Raw genomic sequence first — 23,757 nt, forward strand, 5'->3', positions numbered from 1 at the left:
AAGGAAATTCTTTTTAAACTATTTTAGTTTTTAAGGTTTTTAGGTTAATGAGCAAATATTTTGCTCATAAATATAAATACATTTTTGGTCAGACCTGTTCTTACTGGAAAAATGTCAAAATACACCTTTAATTTAAGAACAAAAATATAAATGCAAGAAAGAAGCAAAAAAATCACAAACAAAATAGTTTTTTTTTTTTGTTTTTCCACGTACGAATGTTGCCTTTTTCTTTCATTAATTCCTTATCTATGGAAGTAATTGGGTTTAGTTTTAGCATTAAAATACATAGATAAAAAAACAAAATGAATTTATGGAATTGTTTTAACCTATAGCAGCATAATTTTGAGTTATTCTTCGAAGAAAAGAAAAAAAATTATATATATATATATATATATATATATATATATATATATATATATATATATATATATATATATATATATATATATATATATGTATGTATATATATATATATATATTTTTTTTTTACAATGTTATGAAAAAAAGCACTTTTCACAAAATAAGGAACCTCCAAGGCTGCACAGTGGTGCAGTGGTCAGCGCTCTTGCCTCACAGCGAGAAGGCCCCTGGTTCAAGGCCCGGCTGGGGGACCTGAAACAGAACGTCAGTGGGGGACCTTTCTGTGTGGAGTTTGCATGTTCTCCCCATGCATGTGTGGGTTCTCTCCAGCTTCCTCCCAAAAACATGCTTCATAGGTCAATTTGCAACTCTCAATTGTCCCTAGGTGTGAGAGTGAATGTGTGTGTGTTTGTGGCCCTGTGACAGACTGGCGAACAGTCCAGGGTGTACCCTTCCTTCGCCCACAAATGGCTGGGATTGGCTCTGGCAGCCTCGTGACCCAGAAAGGGATAAAACGGTAGAGAATGAATGAATGAATGAATGAAAGGAACCTTCATATCAAGTTGCTATAAAGAAACATTCCTGACGTCCAGAATCTAAAAATGTTCAAAAGAAACCCAAACTACTTTAAAACGTTTATGTGCTAAATCATAATTTATTATAAATTTTATTTGTAAAATTATTGCTAGAGAAGTGATGGTGTGTAACCATCAATATTGAGCTCTTTACATAAGAAAAAGTTCTATAGTTTTTCAATTGTTTTCTTTTATTAATGACCTAGTTCTGTAATTTCCTGTTGTTTTTTTAAATCTGCTGTAACAAGACTTTTTCTCATGGGATCAATATAGTTTAATCCTTTTAAAGTGAAAAGCATTTATTGGTTTGGCGGATGCTTTTTCCCTTAAACGAGTTACAGGTTTGACACAGTTTAAGTCCGGATCTGATCAAGCGTCCAGCCTAATGACTGTCAGCACTGAGATTTGAACCTTTGCCTTCTTGGTGGGTGGAGGTTGGTGCTTCCCTGAAGGTCAGAGGTCATGTGTGTAGCAGTTTCTGTTTAGGCTCTCTGAGACTGCAGGCAAAAGAAACCATTTGGAGTTTTAGGTCTTTTTTGAGCCTGGTTGTCATGGTGACGGTGGGTGATGGGCGGAGTCACCTGTTTTGATGTGCAGTAGCGGCCGTCTGTGGCAGGCACTGTTGGATTTTCCCACAGATGTAAAAATGAAATGTTTGGGGTCTGATTGCGCGGCCTGCTCGCGTCAACGACACGCTTTCCCGTCCAACTGTTCTGGCTGGAATTCCCGTCGTGCGGTTTCTCCTCCAGGAACGAGTCCAGCAGCGTTTCAGACCGGCGTGTTGGAAACCGTCCACACGGTCACAGAAACGCCGTTTCAGGAAGTCGAGTAATTTAGAAGCAGTGAAACAACAATACTCCAGTTTGAGGGGTCCACGCTGCAGCCCCAGGAGGCGGGCTGGGCCGGGTCAGAACTCTGCTGACTCAGACGCTGCCAGGTTTCTGCTGGTTTCACTGCAGGTTCTGTTGCTCGGGCCGAGCCGGCAAGGAGGAGACTTGCAGTTTGTCCAGACAACGACCCAAAAGTGGGATTTCCCGCTGGAGCTGGAGGTGCCGTGAAGGTTTCAGGAGGACTGAGGCCTTCAGGGGGGAGTCCCCCAGAGGAGAACATCCCACCTGAACCATCCCGGAGGGTTTCTGGACCTGCGCAGAACCGACCCAAGTAATAATACCAGCTGTGACTGCGATAGCTTTGAGTACAGACAGCGAATCACCTCCTGCATTCATCCCCAGTGAACTCATCATGACTCATAGTACCGGGAGGATTTAGTCTGAGCTCTTAGCAAACCGTTGCCATGGCAACTGTGAAAAGTCTTATAGTACATTTTGTGCATTTTCCAAGTATAAAATGTCTTTTTTTTATCGTGTAACATGGGTGATAGACGTAACTCATAAGTGTTTCTTGCTCGTCGACGTGCGCAGATGTCCGTCGACGAGGGTTTTGGCCGACGGGCTTTACGTGACTTCGGGTTTTGAGTTGTTCAAAAATTTGGGTCGACTGAGAATTACGCAGTTTACGCATATTTTGCTTTTTATTACGCAATGATTAAGTAAATCTTACGCAAACGTGCGTCATTTTCCAAGATGGATACGCAAATTTGTGTCTTTCCACGACAGCTTCACGTACGTCTAACAGACTTTTTATGCATGTGCCACCAATGTATTACTTGTATATCGCGTTGCAGAACGTAGTAGATGTTCCACCTCCAGACTTGTCCTGCAGTCGTGTTCTGGTATGAACAGAGCTGGTACAGATGCTGAATGTTTCACTCAAATGGCTTCAACCAAAGATGATGTCTTAGTTAACTGTTTATCAGCAGAAAATTGGCATATTAAGCGTCTCCTTTGTGGTTGTGACCAATCAGATGATGCTCCAGGCTCCACCTCAATGCAGTTGAGCCAGCAAAGGGTGTTGAGCATTGACCGAGGACTGGATTGAGTGACCCCCCCCCCCCTGCCATTCCAAACAGGAAGTACTTTCTGGTTCCAACATATTTTTGACCATCCCCTTTTGTTTCACGATATATTTCCTATAGAGCAAGTCATAAACTGACCAATCAGATGCCTTAATTAAAGTAGGCGGTGCCTCCAGGTCACCATGTCAGTATTGGAAATTATTGATAGATTTTGTGTAGCTCCCTTTCAAGTGGTAGGGGGTGTGGCATTCTTATAAGCCCACTCCTGATTGGAGAGAGTGGTTGCCAGAGGAACGATAACTCAAACAACGGACCAGTCGCTGCTGATGGAGGATGTCTGGTTCTAACATGGCTGCGTCAGCGTAACAAGAAAAAGGCGACTGAATTGACTTGACCAGGTTAGAGCTGGAAGTTAACCGTTTCCTAAGGTTGACGTCACACTAAAGGCCCATACACACCGGGACGAATATTCGCCAGGCGTTTATCGCCACGTTTTTTGTGTTCACACCCAGGCGATTTTCGCTGACGATGAGCCGAGCGAACATGCAATTTCATTCCCTGACATTAGATGGCGCTTAATGTAAACAGAAATACTCCTGTACACAAGGTGGCGCTGCGCAACTTTACGATTCTTAAAGTCGCTTTTCACTCAGAAGAAGAGAGCAAGTATTTACGCACTTGTCAGACTCATACAAAGAAAACATGAATATTTCAAGCACCAGTAGCTCCAACTGGTGTTTGAAATGATGGTTAGGGGATATTTTAGAATGTCCGTCATTATTTCTTCGCGGCAGTGTAGACGCTACTTGGCGTCTATCTTCTTCGCTGGTATGTGTGCTCAGCAAGGCAGTTTTGTGTTTGAGCGCCCCCAAGTTATGTTTTACTGTAACTTCAGAAGCTCCAGACACGTGTGCAAAAGCGCCATTCTCATTGGTCGAATAGATTTCGACGCGACGCATCAAAAAAAAAAAAAAACGAACCCGAGGCGATTTTTTTTTTTTTTTTTTGACGCGTGGCGTTTTTTCGCGTCGGTGTGCACACTCTCATTGGTGCCCTTTGTTTAGTCACGAGGCGTTAAACGTCGGCGAATATCGCGCGCGAAATTCGTCCCGGTGTGTACGGGCCTCTACTCGGTCCAGTTCTCTTATGGCGTTGAGCCAGAAACGTGCTGGTCGTGCGTCACGATCCTGATATGGAAACGTTCACAGATCAGAAACGCTACATGTTGCATTTTTCAAAACGTCCTGCCCGTATTCTTATTGTTGTTGTTTTTTGTTACCATAGAGGTTTGGATCCATTGAAGGCTCACATTTACAGAATTCCGTGTCACTTGTTGGGTTTTGCTATGATGCCGGGGGAAAAAAGGAAATGAAACGTCCTTTGATCCACCAAAAGGAGCGTTGACGCTCTGATCTTCTGTGTTCTGTGGCAGAAGATGCAACATCCTTTTATACACAGACACACAAACTGCACCAAAAAGGGGATTTTTGGTTGCCAGCGGGCGACACATTTGGCTACATTATAAATCATCACTGCAGGCTGTGGAATAATGTGTTAAATGGGTGTGGCCAAAGGTAGTTTTCGTTTATGGAGTGGGGCTACTCTTTGTAAATGTCTGATTTTTGCGGAGAAGCTGCTTTGTTTCCGAGTCAAGTTGAAGGAAAACAAAATGGGGAAGAGAAAACGTCATGTGTGGTCTTTCATGAAGCATGCTTTGTTTCTGGGGGAAATGTGTCCAAACCCCTTCAGCTTTCCCGCTCGAGTCTCTTTGGCTCCCGGACAAATAGCTTTCTCTGCTAATAACGCCGCGCCGCAGCCGTCTGACCACACGAGTGCAAATGAGAAGGAGCAATCAGCGGCGGCGTTAAATAAGCTGACGTTCACGTTAATGGGGGCTGCGGCTGGAAGGGTCACGGCGCTCGCTTCCATCTCACAGCTGAAAAATCTGCCCTCCTGTTCTTCACACGCAACTCCTCCTCCTCCCAGAGGGCAGCGGTCCTGCTTCTCATCAAGCCTGAGCCTGTTTGAAAAGGACGCGGCAGCTCCGAGCGCTGATGGTCAGCAGAAGACCCGACAGCTGCTGCAGCAGCAACAACCGCAGAAATCCTGCAGCGGGGACGCCAAACTGGTCTGATCGATTCCTTTGGAACTTAAACCGACACGGTAAAAGACCAGGTGACGGTTGGGTAGTGTGAAGATACTTTGAACCGGATGATCTTCAGTTTGGCTGAAAATAAAATTTTTGAAGAGACAATTTCCTACGTTCACTCCTGTTGTTGAAAAGCTCGCCAACAAAAAAGCCTCCAGCTGCTGCTGTCTTTCGACTGGTCTACGGTGGTAGTGGTGGCGATGGTGGGGGGTCCCCTGTAAACCCACCACCACCACAGTTTTGCAGTCTCCCATAGAGGAGTCCTCGCTCTGTTGGAATCCGGCTCTGGTGGGTCTTTGGAGCAGTCGTCATGGCAACGGTTGACAAACGGAAAAGCAAATGGTTTTACCGTCAGAGGTTGTGGTTCAATTCCTCATCCCTCACCTCGAACGAATTGCTCGGCCGTCCTCGTAAAACCAGAACCTTTTTAGAAACGGACCAACCTTCAGATTAAATTACCAAAGAGTCCAGAATCTGATGGATCTCTTTTGCCATAAATTGAACAACATTCCAGGTGAAGGTTGTCATTAATTTGTGTGTCTGAGCGTTGATGAGCTCACAGCACAGGCTTTTGTACTTTATTCCCCTCTTAAAGAGAAAATCCTTTTTATATTTATAGGTTATTTATAGGTGGCGTTTCCTGAACGCTCACAGGAATCCAGTCCCACCGTCGTGTGGAGATACGAGGGAAGTCATTTGTAACCTCAAACCTTCAACCACCTGAACACACACCGGTGACGGCCAAAACCCCGTTCTCATGGAGCCCGCTCACATCCTTCATCGCCTCTGTAAACAGCGGCGAGCTTCATTTCCTCATAGTGTGGAGGAGTGGGCGTGGTCCGTCCCTGCTTGACTGGCAGCAGGACATTATCGTAAAGAATGTTCTAACAGCACCACGATCAAACACCCACGTTTCACACAACGTTTCTTTTTCTGTTGTTTTTCTTCATGCGAGTCGTCCCTAAACTGAACCCGACACTCCGGACGGATTCTGTTTAGCCACAGGCAGCAGGGATCAATCATCGTCCACAACCGGCTGCCAGAAACAGCAGATACTTTCCTGTGGATGAATAACTGCAAACACTAAAAAAATAAAGAGGAAAAAAAAAGCTAAAATACAAGAAAGGTGTTAAAAAAAACTGTGTTTAAAAAAAGGTCTGTTTGTTTTGTACAATGTGTTGTGGTCCACAGCGCTGATCCAGTCGGTCCCTGCTGTTTCCACGCAGACAGAACCCCCCCCCCAGCTCTTCAGTGTAGATGTGGTCATGCTTTTTAGAAATGTTCCATGTTTTCTGGAGACTCTTGTTTCCCTGAGGGTGTGATGTAGTTCTGGATGGGATGGCAAAGACCAATCCCAATAGGAGAAACATCGCAGATTGACTTGATTTTTGTTTCCCGCCTCAAAGATGCTCAACATTATTATTTGTTTGGACAAAACAGAAGCTGGTGGACTGATATACCAGGCGGTGGTCCTTCTTTTCAAGAATGAGGAGGACCAACTACAGAACAAACCACCCAACCTCCGTAGGAAAGTCTACTTCAGAGTAACGGAGAGGAGAATCTAGTGGAACCTTTGATGCAAGAGGAACGGTGGATCAGGTCCCCAGAGTACTTCGAGGTTCACTTATTTATTCATCGTGTTCTTTGTGAATTTGAAGCGTTCAATGTTGTCTTTTCTGTTGGAGATGCTCTGGGACAACAAGATTTGGGGACCCTTACTAAGGGCTGTCTGTTTTTGGTCAAGGACCGTAATTTGTACTGGCGGCGGCAAGTCAAGCCTCTTCCCGTGTTGGACTCTGGCAGCGATGACATTTGTCAAGAGTTCTGTTCATGATCTTTATGGACTGAGATCTGACTCCTCCAAGTCAGAAGCCGGTCTGATGGTTCAGGCCAGTCAGGGCTTTGGCTTTTCTGGATGGGTAGAGATAGATCCTGCCTCAAATATATGAATCTCAGGCTATGTCCGAATTGCTTCCCTACTCACTATGCAGTGCTGCCTGAAACTGCAATTCCCAAATCGAGTGCCCTAGAAATTTCCCAGAAGTCTCTGCGAAAAACCAGCGTGCATCAATGCTCACTGATCAGTGAATATAGACCACAATGCATTGTCTGAGCATTTTTTGGCAAAATATTTTTTAATAAATCATCAACGTTTTTATCTTCAGAAGACAGTGGCCTCATAAATGATCATTGCAAAACGCTCATAATAACTAGATTTTAACTTTGTGAAATCAATGACGTCATATCTGCCATTAAAAAAAAAAAAAAAAAAGTAGTGAGCATAGCGTCCGAATTCCTTTTAAAATTCACGGCACTACTTAGTTTTTTAGTAGTTAGGGGCTAGGGTGGGAATTCGGACACAAGTATCTCAGAGGTTTGTTAACAGCTTCTCATGTCATCGATGTGTTGCTATGGAGAAGTCTAAAACCCAGGATCCGCCCCTTTCGGGAAGAGTCTGCACAGTCAGCCCCGCCCCCAGGCTAACACACACACCTTGAACGCTTTCCTCTTATATGCAGAATATCCACATCCATCTTTGCAAATATTCAGATGTTTGTTTTCGTGGACCAAACTCAAGACACGCTGCCGAGGCCGGCTCTAGGATGATGTCATGAAATGGGCGACACCCACACGGAAAGAAAGGCGGAGCCTCAGAGATCGAGTCGTCTTACTTCTGGGTAGGAAAATGAGCAGCAAAAATAACTCATATTTCATTATTTCATAATGTGTTCTTTAGTCTGCCAAAGGTAATATCATTTATATGATTATAGTTTACTCTGAAAGCCTCAAAGTTTCCCTCCGATGAAAATCATGTCTTTTGAGTTTTTGTGGCCTATTTCTTATGAAAGAGAACAAGTGTAAAAAAAACATTTCATTATTAAGTTTCTAAGTATTTCTCCTTTTTAAATCGCTGTCAATCAAACTGTTGCAAAGAAATTTGGTTTGAATTAATGAGCTGTTGTGATGTCACAACAGCCCAGGAGCGCATTGGAACCAAAAATATGTCACTTTTCACAGTTTATCGCTAAAGACATTTTGAGAATAGAGACCGTCAGACGGTGCCGCGTCATGCTTTTCACTCATGCAATACACAGCTTGGAGTAGGGAGGATAAAGGGCAGGGCTACTCACCTCACCACCAATAGCCGCGCCCACATAGAGGAGATTTTGGAAACCGAGGCTTCAGATAGACACGATGTATGTAGGGGGTAATGGCCAGTAAAGTGTGCATTGTAATAAATTAGCACACACCGTGGAAGCCTGAACCTTACGCTAAGTGCGGTAACGTGACAACACGCCGCTCAACCTCGCGTGCAGCAGCAAAGGAAAGCTATATATGTAATATATATATATATATATATATATAGTATTCCGGGTGAATACTCGATTCAGATTGGATGCTGGGTGTGCATTAAAACCTGATAACCGCATGGTGAAAAAAGACGTTCCGGTCACCTAGATTAACTGTTTTGTATCACTGCGCCGGCTTCTTTAAAACAACCTTTTGCTTCATCATTTGGACAAAAACCAGCGGTAAGAGGAGAACTTTCTCTCTGAACTGATGCTTTATTCAACCCATAGGAAAGATCAGCATATGACTGCAGCCATGGTACGTCGCGTCGCAGACTATTTTTACGTGATGCGCCGCATCACGTAAAAAATAGTCCACTTTTTGTGAGAAAAGCGATCCAAATCGAAAAAAAAAACAAGAGTTAAGGACTAAAAACTGGTTCATATGTATTGCTTTTGTGAGTGACCATGGTATAAGCGGGTTAATGGCCTTCGAAGTATGCATTATCACTTTTCAACGTACTTCGCAGACTCAACCGTCCGGTTCAGGCTTCCACTGCGTGCGTTAAAAAGTAATAACGCACACTTCGTCGGCCATTAACCCTTACTTATACGCTGATGATCACGAGGTGTTACACAACTTTCAGTTTAGAGAGAAAGTTCACCTCTTACCGCTTATTTTTGTCCAGATGGTGAAGCTAATTTTTTTTTTTTTTTTAATAAAAACATTTAAGTTACGTGACCGGAACTACTTTTTTAAGGTGTGCATTATCACTTTTTAAAATACACCTGGCAGCCAATCAGAATCGAGTATTCACCAGGACCACGGTGTAAGGCTTTTTAAGACATTTAGGTTGTGGGATTTCGGGTAAAAACGTCATAATCATAATTAAAACACCACTGGGAATGTTAAAAAAAGTCCTAGGGGGACTTTAAGAATAGCATGATATAATTAATATTTGCTAATCATCCGTCTGTTTTCTTCTTGTGATGGTTGATTAGAAAAGTCTGCATGTAGATGTTTTGGTAATCATCTAAAAGAAAGCACTTCCTGTAGGTCAGGTGTGCAGAAACACCAGAAACAAAGATATCACACTTTGCTGCAGCATTTTGCTCTGGAGCAAAGGCATCAGTGGCTAAATCTTCTGATTTACCCCTTCCTGGGGGATTAAATGACACTTGATTAATTTCAGAGTGGGGTTTTGACTCTAACTGTTATTAACTGCAGTTAATCTGCCTATAAAGGGGTTACAATGGTATCAGATCACTAGAATTAACCCCGTCCTTTATGCGCTGCTCCATTGTTCTGCTGCTTTCTGGGCCTTTGTTGAACTTGGCAGTGAACTCCAATGTTTTGAGGGGAAACGTTGGTTTTATAAGGGGGAAGTTTTTCAGCATGAAGTTGTATAACAGGCTGCAGTTGGACCCTTAGTTTTTTCTTTTTTTCTTTCACGCGGATGTTACAAAAGCCTGTCAACAAAAAAAAAAGTCCAGTCCACCTTAAGCTCACACAAACTGCACACATTTCCTGAAAACGCCCCGTCAGTGAGACACAGAAAGCGACTCCGGATCGCAATAACAAGGCGGAGTAGTTCAACGGCGGCTCACTTCTGCTGCTTCACCGACACTTCTGCCGCTCCTACGAGGTCTCACCCACCAAGGTCAGCCGCGGAGGAGCTGTCACGGCGGCGGCGGCAGGCGCCTGCCCCCCCCCCCCCCCCCCCGGCTCTTTTGTCTCCAAGTCCGAACTTTTTTTCTTTTCTTTTTTTGCTCCCCTCAAACATGGACCTGACTGCGTGAACCGCCGACAGAACCTGGACTTGCCTCCGCGTGGATGGATTAAAAGTGTCGGAACTAGTTGGTCGGAGTTGTGCCGCGTGCCACCATGTTGAGTAACCCGGGAACGTACGCCAACAAGAAGAGGAAGAAGCCTGTCCTCAAGCAGTAAGACCGCCGCGCTTTGTCTCCACACACATGTGCCTATGTCTGGGGGCTCAAACTCCACGGTTTTACTGTACACTTTATACAGTTCAACCAATTTAAACATTCCGAAGTGCCAAATGATTTCTCCTTTCCCCCAAAACCTCAGTCATTATGGGTGAATAATAACGTTTTAAACTAGGAGTGTGAAGGGAGTTGCAGTTAAGGTAGACCGCGGGCTGTCCCGGGTCACGTTGTTGCCACGTTCGCTTTCTGAGATTAACCGAAAACGTTGTGGTCGTATGAATATTTTTTTCTTGCGATCTTTTAGGCCGTTCTGAGCTCAGAAAGTTGCCTCTCTTCCCAATTAGTCCGTCTCCGTCTCTGGGGCCACCTTAAGAACGGAGTTTCTCTGGATCTGGCACGGACATCTTGGCCTCGCGCATTAATCAAGTTGGAGATTCGGCTGCTGCTCTCACGCGATGCTCGGCGAGGGAGGGGCACGAGGCAGGAGCGCGCGCGCCTCGGACTCTGTTATTGTAATGTGATATGAGCTCGCGCGTCTGCTTATCGTGTGTCCTAGCTTAGGACAAAAAAAGCATGTAGACTTTTCGGAAAAGGTTAAAATAGAAAAAAGTGACTCATTCTAGAACTTTCTACGAGATTCGATTTGTCTGAGTGTGTGTGCGCGTGCGCGTGCGCGTGAGCGCAATGTATTCCACTGTTTAACAAAATCAGACCAATACTAAAAAATAAACAACAAAACCAAAACAAAAAAAACAGTTCCGTTCTTAGCAGACTAATTCCTGGTTTCCACTGAGCGGTCTGGTATGGTAAGGTCCAGTCCGGTTTTTCTGACCTATTAGCTGGACCAAATTGAACCTTTTTGGTTTTTTTGGGCTCCCATTGGTTGTAGGTCCAAAAAAAATGGAAAGGACCAGTTAGGGCGGAGCTACTGTTGAAACCAATTGATTAGCTGAAGGTCATTATGACTATAGAAAGTGGCTGTATTCCTATTCGCTGCCCGCAATCTTCTCTCAAACAACATTTAAAGTTTTGGATCTATGAAGAACCAAACAGAAACATGTTGGATGACCTCCATTGTTGTTGTTGAGAGCTTCACCCCACATGCGCCGTGACGGTCCAAATTTGAAAGGAAATGCTCACCTGAACTGCCGGGACCATTCTAAACCGGACCGGACCGCTCAGTGGTTTTAATGTAACCAAAGACCTAGTAGCTGTTTAGCTCCAGGTTTTGGTTCCTAGCAGTTATGAAAGTCTGGTTTTATTTCTGAACTGTATTGGCTTTAAACCACAGTTCTCTTGAGACTCTGGTCAGATCAGATCCAGATTGACGTGATTCATTGGGATACGGTCAACAATGACATTGCGTCATCTTACGTATGGAACCATAAGTTTGTGTTCCTCTTCCAAAAAAAGTAAGCGCTTGAAAAGTTAAAGCATCAATTCATTTAAGATGTTTTTAATTTTTTTCTGATCTGCTGTTGTTAAAACGGTTTCCAGAAAATACCATCAACTCAATCAAACGTTTATCCTCTGTTTAATTTAATCATTTTTACCCATCATGCAACAATGACATAAACGATTGTATTCACTTCTATTGCTCAATTTGTATCATGCACTATCATAAAATTTAACTAATTTTCTGAAGGAAAGTTGGTCTTCGTCTTTTAATAAACTCTTAATAACAGTAAAATAGATCATCATCATCAGCAAACGTATAGATTATTCTACGAGAAGTCTAAGCTTTTCACATTACCTCCTGTTTATTCTTGCTCCAAATATAGTTCTGACTGATAACTGGCAAGTTTGCAGCAATTCGATCTTTGGTTGGTTGGGCGATGTCCCCTAAATTGGCAGTTGACGATGTTTGCAGTAAACCATCGGGATGGACGATGATATCGCCGGGGGGGGGGCTTATTTTTTAATTTTTTGTTATTATATAATTATTATTTGTTATTTTACTTTATCACTTCATTTATTTTATTTCCCAACTAATGACTCAGTATAAACTGAGGGAAGTGACTTTAACAAACAAAAACATAACAAACGAAATAGAAAAGAAGTAGTCCGCTCCTGCACTTGATTAGTCAAGTGGGCCGGTGGATCGAGCGACCGTGTCTCTGAGCAGAGCAGATGGACTTTGTGTTTGAGGGGAAGGGAGGATGCTTTGTTATGTGCTTTGTCTTCGAGCAGAGCTCGGTCCGCCAGCTCACACAGCGGCTTTGGGGCGGTGTTTGAGCTTTTCAAAGCAGAAATGTCCCTCAGTCTTTAAAAACCGTTCAAACAATCTCGTGGATTTGTGTTTCCAGTCGTGTCCCGACAAAATAAAGGCTGATGTTATTCCCACTTATTTACGTGCAGTCAAGATGCAGATTGCAGCGTTTCCCACATAGATTTTATGTTCATCAAAGGCTAAATGTTGTTAGCGCATGTTAGCCTCTCTTATTAGTCCTGGCTTCTTCCAGCTCCGTTCTTTAACAGAAAAAGCACTGACCACACAAAATTAAAATGATAAGTGAACAGGCACTTCATAATAACCGTAACATTAATAAAAGCACGTTTAGAAGATCCTCTCGTATATTTTCTAGCTGCTAGATATCTATGTATGTAGCCTCTCAGCGGAACTCATTTCTTCTACTGGTATTTCAAACACTACTGCGCATGTGCGAATGATTTATTCCGACCGAAAGTGTGACCCATGTGAACGTTTGTTATAATCGGAAAAAGTTTTTCTGTGCCCATGTATACGGTTGAATTCTAATCCTATCATTGATCCGATCAAGATATTTTGCACATGTAACCGCGGCTTATGGTGGGGGCGTTGCATCACGATGGTGTCTCTCCATCGTGAGGTCAGTCAGCCATCACGGTGGACGATGGTATCGTCCATCGGCACAACCCTAGTTTGATCATCCCGTCTGTTTTTTTCAGCGGACACTTCTGCTGAATCTCAATAAGGTCCAGAAATCTCCGCTAAGTCTCGTAATTTATTCAGTCACAAAAGGAAAAGTCTTTTCTGGACCTAAATGATGTTTAGAGTGGGGCCATGTTTGGTTGATCCAGAATTGTGAAGCTGAATTTGGTTCCTCGTCTGGTTTCTTTGCTTTGCTTCATTGAATCTTAAAGTTTCGCTATGGAAATGGGTCTCTAGATGTGTTGGATTGCTGAAGTTCAGATGTCCCTTCTTTCACCTCATGGTCTGGTCGGTAGCATCAAGCTCGGGATCATCTGAGCTGCTGCTCTCGTATTGTTGTGTGCGGCATCTCATCAGCACCAACAGCAGAACAGCAGCAAGCTCCGCCTCCAAAAGCTTAAGTGTGTTCAGCTCTCAAAGTTCATTACGGGTCAAGTAGACCACGTCAAGCATGAGGGAAGTCACTGAACTTCTAGACATTTTAATGTGGTTTTATCGTGTTCTAATGAGGATTCCTTCACAAACATAAACAATGTATAACTGTAACTCCCAGAATGCATCACGAGCCAGCGTCTGACTCTGGAGATGTTGGTCTGGTCGGGCAGCTGGCCTGCGCCGACAAAGCCTCCATTAAGAACGACTGTAAAAGGCTGCGGCCGGCTCGCTGCAGACTCTGTCCACATTCTCCTTTTTATTAGCAGGACGCCTGCCGAGCACAGACCTCGTCTCTGTGGGTCCTTAAAAACAGGCCGGCTTCATGTCACAGTCCTAACCTAGAACCTCTGCTTTCATTGTTCTTCTCTTTTATTCCAGCGCTGGAGAGGGGAGACATGGCGGAAGTATGGAGCTACAAAAGGGCAGCATGTAGAAAAACTAACCATAAATCATTTAAAAACTACAAATTGGACAATTTTCATAATTTCATAGTCATTGTTTTTTTGTTTTTTTTTGTAAGGCTAATTATTGGTCTCAATGGGACGGAAAGGCCATATTATGACTAAATAATTATTCGCTGTGCTTTTAAAAAATCTGTCATTTGAGTTGTATGGAAAAACATGGGCGCCATATTGAAATAAAACGAATATCAGTTTAAAAAGTACAGTTCAAAGTAGATCATGTACAGTATTCCCCCTGTATTAATAATTTAGAGAGAGTCTGCAAAGAAGAGTGGACCAAATTCCCCCTGATATGCGTTCTAACCTTAACTACAACAAACGTTTGACGGCTGTGCTTGCAAACAAAAGCTTTGCCACCAAGTATTAAGTGCTTTTGGATAGAGGGATGAAATACCTATTTCCCTCAGTGAAATACAAATAAATTAATATAAATTCTCTAAAGTTATTTTGTCTCTCCATTTTAGAATACATCTGCCATTAAAAGTATAGAAAGATCATGTCTTTATTACTGGAAGAACCAACTAAATCCACAAGGGATCAAATACTTTTTACTCTCACTATAGTTCCCGGGGTGGCTTCTCAAAGATGGCGGTCTTAAAATTGTAGAAGTCCGTTCCGATCTAAACCCCCCCAAAATGCTAATGAATGCGAACATGCTAATGTGGACGTGACAGGAGTACTTTCAAGTTGCTATGGATACTTTACTTTAATGTTCACAGTTCAAAACAGGAAGTCGTGTATCGGTCTGTACGATGACGCCTGGACGTATTCCAGTTAGAGAGGCTTTTATTTTTGAAACAAAGCTGGCGGTTTCATTCAATCCAGAATCTTTTTAGATCTATTGCACAGATTATTGACGAAAAAGAAATGTACTCTAAAAGTTGAACCTAAATAAGCTTAAAAATTGCAAATAAGTAAAGTGTTTAAAAACCAAGAAATATATAGTAAAAGCTTAATTAAATAAAATACTGAGAGAACCACACATTATCTGTCAATTTAAGAGCCAGAAAATAAAAATAAAAACTTTAAATTTGACCTCAGGAGCCGTAAACTGCAGTCGACCCTTTGACCTCAGAGGGGCCGATCCATTCAAAACCTTGAAATCTTATCGTCTCCTCCGCCGTTGTAAAGATGCAGGGCGGTGGAGGAGTTTAGGTTTCTGTTCCAGCCTTTGCCCACTATTAGGTGTATTTGTGTACGTGTTATTTAGCACATCCGAATGCTTAAAAAACTCACAGAGAACCTGTTTTGGTCCTTTCTTATCTCGTCCTGCTGATATCGGTGGCGGCGGCGGCATTCCTGCAGGTCGCTTTGTGAACTTCTCCGTTGGACAGTCTGAGTTAATTATAGTGCCGTGCACTAATTTAATCTCGCCCAGGACAGGCCTGCCCTCTGTGTCTGCTGGAATCATTTTAGGCCCAACGCTAAAGCACCAGCATGCAATTACACGGCCTGCGAGGGTAGCGCCGTCAGAAAGCTGGAACGGGCGCGTTCTTTCTGATGGGAGGCATGGTTCACGCTGGCCTCTGCGTCACCTTTTTATCATGTCTTCAAGCATTTTTTATTTTTTTTTTGAAAGACTGATAAGTCCTAACTCAACAAGGAGAAACTGGAAGACGTGAACCAGGGAGGAGATTCCTCATCGCTGTCTGGATATTATCACGATTTACACAAAGAAAGACCGGGAGTCTATTAAGAAAAAGGCTGAAAAGATAAGATTTTGTTTGGAGGATATAAATCTATTCATCAGTTCATGACAGGACACAAATAGGAACAACTGATTTGACAATCTCTTGTTATACTTGTTATTTCTACACAACTGCTTAACAAAACTAATTTAAGGAAATAAAAAGTTTGTATCAGTTGAATCTGAGTCTTCACGTAGTCAATCTACTGTTCTAATTCTATTCTCGTGAACTGTTTCTGAATGATGGTTGCAACCGATGACAGTTTCTAACTATTTAATGCATGTTGTCAGAAAAAAGATCACAGCCTCTTTATGCAAATAATACATAAAGGAATTAAATCATTCAGATTAAAATATTTTTTCAGATTTTTAAGACGAGACGTGTTAATCCATAGTTTTCCGAGCCAAAAATATATGCTAGATACATCTAGAGGTTTGGGAACAGACATATTGGCTTGCATCTTTATTTTAAGACCAGACAAATGTCCAGTGAAAACATTCTTTATTTAGTCATTGATGCTAACACGTAGGACAAAACTCAAGGCCCGCAGGCCAAATGTGGCCCGCCATGTCATTTTATGTGGCCTGCGTAAGCATAAAAGTTTTTAATTTCTTAAAAATAAAAATTGGTGTGTATTTATTCATATTTAAGGGGAATTGGACTTGAAATATTGGATTGGGCAACCATACCTTATGACTTAAACACTGTCTATATAACCTGACCTGACAGAAACAAATTTAAAAATATGTATGCTAGAGTAACAAGCAAACATATGTTTTCTATGCAACTTTAATTGTCACTTAAAAAGTTACAGTAAACAAATAATGAGTTATTTAACATTAAGGAGTAGTTAGATTTTTTTTCAGTACATTTAGCTACATGCATAAGTTATATCTGACCCTTTGAGGACAGCCACTATGCTGATGTGACCCTCAGTGAAAATGAGTTTGACACCCCTGATGTAGGCATAGGTGTTGGGTTTTCTGAACAAACATGCTAGTCAGTACTTTTTTATACGAAGCTAGCTAAATTATACAAAATGATGCTAAAAAATGATGCTACTTCAGTAACCAAAAAAGACGTTCTTTTTTTTCCGGATTGATGGCAGAATTTTTTTCATACGATACTAGCTAAAAAAAAAAGATGCTTATTTAGTGGATTCTGAATGGATGGTGACTTGTTTCTCCATAGCAGGAGCAGACAAATTTATAATCGAGTAGTTTGTTTTCGATGCTAGCACTTAGCTGGTGTAATCAAAAGCTGTTAAGTTAATATTAGTTAGCTGTTAGTTGAGGCTAATCCAGTGAATTGTGAACAGGCATATTAACACCGGTGACGCCTAAATGACCTGCGCTCTTTGACACACTGTAACTCCTCAACCATCACCCGATCAACGTGAATCCGCTGATTCTGAAGCAGTGAAAAGCTACTTTCCATTTCAGCTTTTTGCTGTTATGCACCACAATAAACGTAAAGTGTTGGATAACGGCGAAAAGCTTACATTACATTAATTGCAGAAACATTGGAGGAGTTAGCGTGGTCAAAAGAATGTAAACACTGAAGTTAAAGCTCTGGGGTTAAAGGGTGAATGACTTGGATCTCTATTTAAAACCTCATAAGTGTGTAATCGAGTCGTTTCTATTTGGCTATTGATGCTAACACGTAACCAGTGAAATCACTCGGTAGTGGTTTCTTTGAAGACATGCTGGCTAGTCTATTGCACCTTTATAAAATTCCCTCCCATAAGAAATGTTAACACTTTTGTTTTTAAAACAGAAATACTGGTTGCCACCACCCGTATTTTTAACCCTACTAGGCCTGCACGATATGAGAAAAACTCGCCATATGCGATATTAATGATCAATATGGTGATGGCAATATATCTTGCGATATATGAACAAATAGCAAAACAATCAAAAATAGGGTTGTGCCGATGGACGATATCATCGTCCATCGTGATGGGTGACTGACATCCTGATGGAGAGACCACCATCGTGATGCCACGCCCCCGCCACGTTGCGCGTCGACACCATAAGCCGCGGTTACATGTACAAAATATCTTGATGGGATCAATGGTCGGATTAGAATCCAACCGTGTACATGGGCCCAGAAAAATGTTTTCAGAATATAAAAACGTTCACTAAGGTCACAATTTCGGTCGGAATAAATCATTCGCACATGCGCAGTATTCGCACGTGCGCAGTTTGAAAACCGGAAGGGGATACAACTTCCGCCGAGCGGCTTTTTTTCGAAACTTTATTGAATGTAACAATTCAATACAAAACGATAACAGCACCGAGCGGCTATATGCATTGACATGTCAGCTCGGTAATATACGAGACGATCTTCTAAACGTGCTTTTAATAATGTTACGGTTATTATCAAACACCTGTTCGCTCATCATTTGAATTTTAATCCGTGTGGTCAGTGCTTTTTCTGTACGGAGCCAGGATTAGCAGTATGCTAACACGGGCTAACAACATTAGCTTTGGGTGGCGCTGCACGTAAACGTGTAAGAATAACATCAGCCTTTAATTAGTCGGGACACGACTGGAAACACAAATCCACGTGATTGTTTGAATGTTTTCTAAGGACTGAGCGACATTTCTGCTTTAATGCTCAAACCGCTGTGTGTGCTGACGATCCAAGCTGTGCTCAGACACACGTTTAGACCCGGTTCTGAGTTCGGTTGCTTGTACCCCTAGAGCTGCGGGACGGATCGCCGTCTTAAATCTCCCACACATACCGCTCATGTACCCCCCCCCCCCTTCCCATCAAACACAAAGCTTTAAGTCCGCGCTCCGCCGGTCCACTTCACTAATTAAGTGCGGGAGCGACTACACTAATTTTCTATCTTGCTTGTTACTTTTTCTGTTAAAGTCACTTCCCTCAGTTTATACTGGATCATCGCGGATTAACCATTAGTTGGGAAATAAAATGAAAAAAGCAAAATAACGAATAGCAGTTATATAAGAACGAAAAATGTAAAAATACCCCCCCGACGATGTCATCGTCCATCCCGATGGTTGACAGCAAACATCGTCAACGGCCAAATTAGGGGACATCGCCCAACGCTAATCAAAAACATAATTTACATTTCACTTTAACAGTTTAATTAAATAATAGTTAACCCTCGTCTACATAGGAGGCCAGCATAAAAGAGCTCTGGCCCAATTGTCAACAAGGTGTCCATCTGATTGGTCAAATGGATAAATGAATATATTTATTTCGTTAAATATTTCAAGGGGCCATAAGATCGTTTTAGCAAATTTAAGGTTACCATTAATTGCAATTTTCGTGATTATGCGTATTGCACAGCTTGATATCACGATAAGGATAAATTTGCGATTTATTATGCAGGGCTAAATCCTACCCAGTGAAATGGCAAACAAGCAGTTGTCTAACCAAAAAAAAAGTTAGTAACATGAGCCTGGATGCTAACCCCTTTGCCAAAAACATGGCCAACTGAGTACTTTAAACATAAAACTAATAGCCAGTTGAAGAATTGACTCGATGCTAAGAACATGCATAGTTCAGTGGGTTCTGTTGTTCTTCAGAAGTGCCTCTCCTCTTTCAATCTTCCAGAAAAGCTACATTTGGATCTTTGTTGTTTTTAAGTCTTTAGGCACAAACTTTTCTCCACATTTCTCATTTAAAATCTGTAAACGTTGTTGTTCCTTCAGTGGGAATGTGTTTTTTTCTCTGCCAAAAGCAGGTTATTCTGTTCAGAAGCAAGTATTAGCTTTCTGTATTGTGTTTCACCTCCCAGTGCGTGAGCTTCTTGTGAGGGGGGGGCCGCCTCTTAGGTCTGCTGCACTCGTGTTTGTCGCAAACCTGGTCCTTCTGGATGGAGCGTGGCGACGGCAGAGGCAGAGGTCGTCCGGTTCATGCCCGTGCAGCGCCGCTCCGCCATGTGATCCTCAAAATAAAGGGGGAAGCAGCAGCTTTTTAGTTTTCCTCTGAAGAACTCCTCCATGAGAGCCAGTTTAGTGGTTCAGGAGGAAATGTAATACCCTGACATTAACTCCAGTTTCTGAAAAACGTTCTTAGAGGGGGAAGAAAAAACACACAAGGCGGCCAAAAAATATGTCAAGAGTTAAGCACTTCAAGATAAAAAGAAAAAAATAAATAACAGAGCGTTTAAGTTTGATCCGAGATCATTTTTGATTGGACGGGTAAAGTAGGCGTCGAAATGCAAAATGCTAGTGGTTTAACCGGTTAAAACCGGAGCTGTCACTGGTGGCGGCAGAGTGACACACACTCTTCGTATCACCGTAACTCTTCAACGGTTAATGCAGTATCAATGGATTCCAACGTATAGAAAAGCGTCAGTTTGCTAGAATTTCGTGAATTGCGTAAATGGTTGAAGAGTTATATAATTATACTCCAAATGACCCTCATCGACAAAGGAGGCGAACATTTAAGATAAAAGGGCTCCATCTGATTGGTCAACACCAGGAAGGTGTCCATCTGATTGGTCAACAATGGGAAGGCGTCCATCTGATTGGTCAACAACGGGAAGGCGTCCATCTGATTGGTCAAATGCATAAATGGATTTATTTGATTTGTTACTTCAAGCTGCCATAAGATTGTTTTAGCACATTTAAGGTAACCAGGTAACTCTTTATAAGAGTTCCTAATAAACCATTTATAAGACATTAACAAGCACTAGTTGTGTTTTAATAAGTTACTTATAAGTACATTAATAAAATTTGTAAATGTCTTACAACTGACTTACACATTTAAATAAGGTGTTTATAAATACATTAAAATATTCCATAATAAACTACTTTCAAGACATTAACTAGCATAAGTAATGTGGTATTAAGCTGCTTATAAAGACATTTATTAGCATTTGATGATCCTATTCACAAGCTATTTATAAATTGCTTGTATATGAATAATAAAAAGTTTATTGAGTGTTTTGCAGCCCCCTCCAATCTAAAGCGTGACCAAATATGGGGTGATCCTCACAAGCCATTTCTAAATTGGTTGTGGACAGGTACTGCCCCTTGGAAAAGGCAGATTCTGAGGGCAAACATTTTAAAGTTTATTAAAAGTGGTTTAGTTCACAGTGTTATAAGGCACTGAGGCACAATCTGTAAAGGACAGGACGTGTGTCTCTTCTTTCACAATGGTTGTGACGTGTTAGAGTTGTTATATATTTGTGGCTGTGGTTAGTGTTATAAAGGTCATTTTTTTATACTCTGTACTAGGGTTGTGCCGATGGACGATATCATCATGCTTAATAGCATATTACTCATGCTTGTTAATGTCCTATGAGTTTATTAAGGAATATTTTAATGTATTTACAAACAGACTATTTAAACTTGTAAGTCAGTTGTAAGACATTTACAAATGCTAAGTGATATAAGCAGCTTAATAAAACATTACTAGTGCTTGTTAATGTCTTATAATTGGTTTATTAGGGACTCTTATCATAAAGAGTTACCTAAATGGGCGATATATTGTGCAGGTTTACTTTATGGGGGGGAAAAAAAACATCTACCTGCTTCCTCTGTTCATTACTGTTCATGGAAGCGTCCAGCAGCTCCTGCAGCAACTGTGTTTAATATTAGTCATATTAAGAACTTCCTGTCCTGACCCTCACGAACATGCTGAGAGCAGAGCTGGCAGTCCAAAACAAACAGCTCATTATCAGCTGGTAGACGTTTCTTCACTCAGGAGGGGGTTTGGGAAATCACCAGTTGCTGTTAAGGTTGTTCTGGAGTTCTGCTCTTCCGTAAGCCTTGTGCTATCCTAGGCACGTTAACATTGGGAGTTGGGTCATCTAGACCCACTGAATGTTTTTTCTTCAATGATTTGTGATCTTCACTGGTGTCCATGGATTACATGAAATCCTCTCCACCTTTATCCACCTTTGTCATGGTAGGAATAACACGTCAATGTAACGGTGAGGTCATCGGATAGCACAAGGGTTAAGGGGACATGAACCAAACCAGCGACTGTCAGAATGTCCTCTGGACCCAATGGTTTTTTTTAGCAGCTGCTGAACACTCCGATTGAAAAGGAACAGGGGTCTTCATGTGTTTGAAGTCAGCAAAATGAGAGAAAATAAGCTTAGATGGACAGCACCTGATGTTTACACAAAAAACAACTGGAGAGAAAATGCAGAAGCAGCTTGTTGATAAACAGCTTGACCGATATTTTTCTTTATTTTTGGTCCAAGTTTCTCACATTTAAACCTCAGAATGTTATTCATTTTCATATTTTCCATTTCTGCGGTAAATCTTCTGCAGTACTCGTAATCATTGGTTTTATCTTAAAGCTGTAAAGTCGGCCCATATCATGAAACCTCCACCGCTGCTGAGATTTGGTTAAAGACCTGGTTCTGGTCTTTAAAAACCGAACATGGCGTATTTACAGAACACGGTTCCTGAGGGTCTGTGGTTTGGTCGGATGACTCTCAGCTGTGTTTTCATGACTTGTGTCGTCATTAAACACCAGAGGCCTGTAGAGTCTGAGATGACCTTCTTGGTCTAAAGCTGCGGTCTCTAACCTTTTTTTTCACGCAGTGGATCTGCAGGTACACATACGGGTTCTTCCGCCCGTCTCATGACCCGGCAGGATCCAGCAGGTCTGTGGCCCGGGTGGAAGGGACCACCGGTCTAAGGTTTGACTGAAGTTGCGGAACGTTCATCTACGAAGGATCTTCATCACTTAAAAAGAGCTAAATTCAGCCGTGGATTTGATGTTTACTCTCTTGGTGCTGCGTTCTGTCAGTTTTTTGTCAAAATAGATTGACTGGACCTGGTTTGAGGCTCAGGTAGAACTGGAAATGAGACCTTGAGTTCTGGTCCGTATTTGTCCAGCTGGTTATCTGGATCAGGTGCGTCCAGTTAGTCAGAAGGAGGCAGGAGAAGCAGAGAAGAAGCAGGACGGTGGTTTTTAGGCCTCACTAGAGGAACTTCCTGCATCAGAGCTCATCAGATTCTGTCCGAGCTGATCACGTCTCGGTTCAGCCAGCAGGCCACCAAACTTCTTCCATCCCGGTTTCCTGGTGGAGACGTTTGGTGCTGAGGATCTTTGGTTGATCACTTCATTCAATGCCCTCAAACCCTCACATGATTATAGCTTCCATGCTGCCATGACGACGCCGGTGTTATGACGATCAAAACATCCGACCTGATCCGATAATTGATGCACAGAAGGAGCATCTCTGTAATTACCTCCAGAGCCACTCCCACACTTTTGTCCAGGTCAACCGCCAGACCTTCTTTTAGAAGACGTTCCCCCTCTGGTCTCCATCTGTTCTTTTTCTGACAAATCAGGATTTGAATCGGTGATTTCTGTTCTCCTCTCTCCAGAAAGAAGATCCCGGATGCCGGGGAGGTGGTTAAGTCCAACCCCTCCAAGCGCCACCGGGACCGGCTGAATGGGGAGCTCGACCGGCTCATGGACCTCCTGCCCTTTCCAGAGGAGGTGCGCTCCCGGCTGGACAAGCTGTCGGTCCTCCGCCTCAGCGTGGGATACCTGCGGGTCAAGAGCTACTTCAAAGGTACTTAGGCGTTCCACCGGTCGCAGCGACGGTGTGATGCGGCAGCGAGGACGCTGCTGAAAAGCTGCCGGTTCTTGTTTGTGCAGAGAGGCGGCAGCTGGTCGGTCAACATTCCCAAACGCGCTCTAACTTCCTCTGAGACTGTTGTTTTTTTGGCTTTGTGCTCTGAGGGTAACAGCTGCTGCATCAGCGCTATTTCGGTTTGTGAGTTTGGTCCAAAACGGCACAGAGTTCCAGACAATGACTCGACAGATGCAGAAAGTCCTGTTTCTGAGACTCTCAGCTAAAGAGTAAGAGGACTAGATCTGGATAAACGGAACCAGTACCAGCTGGCGGTGGTGAAGGTGGCGAGTTCTGAGTGGGGACGGGTACCGTATATGTCTGTGTCAAGTTGGTCTTGGCCCTGACGTATACGGTACCACCGATACCAGATAAAAACGCACATTTCTGTGCTTTGTTTCAAACACGTCAGCCCCATGTGTTCTGTTAAGGTTTTCTGTACAATTC

General features: G+C 42.6%; 1 protein-coding gene across 2 annotated transcripts in view; it reads left to right on the plus strand.

The window, feature by feature from the left end:
• The window catches only part of LOC101170061 (aryl hydrocarbon receptor-like), a 40,850-nt gene that overhangs the window by 470 nt on the left and 16,623 nt on the right, over positions 1-23,757 (plus strand). The window contains exons 1-2 of one of the 2 annotated variants that reach the window (XM_023950680.1): positions 9,230-10,233; positions 23,060-23,250. In XM_023950680.1, the coding sequence (XP_023806448.1) occupies positions 10,175-10,233; positions 23,060-23,250 (250 nt within the window). In that variant the 5' untranslated portion in view covers positions 9,230-10,174. Of the gene's footprint in view, positions 1-9,229; positions 10,234-23,059; positions 23,251-23,757 lie in introns of those variants that run through there. The other variant, XM_011490013.3, reaches the window with a different exon arrangement.

Source organism: Oryzias latipes, chromosome 21 (genome assembly GCF_002234675.1).
Source record: "Oryzias latipes chromosome 21, ASM223467v1".
NCBI classification, from domain to species: Eukaryota; Metazoa; Chordata; class Actinopteri; order Beloniformes; family Adrianichthyidae; genus Oryzias; species Oryzias latipes.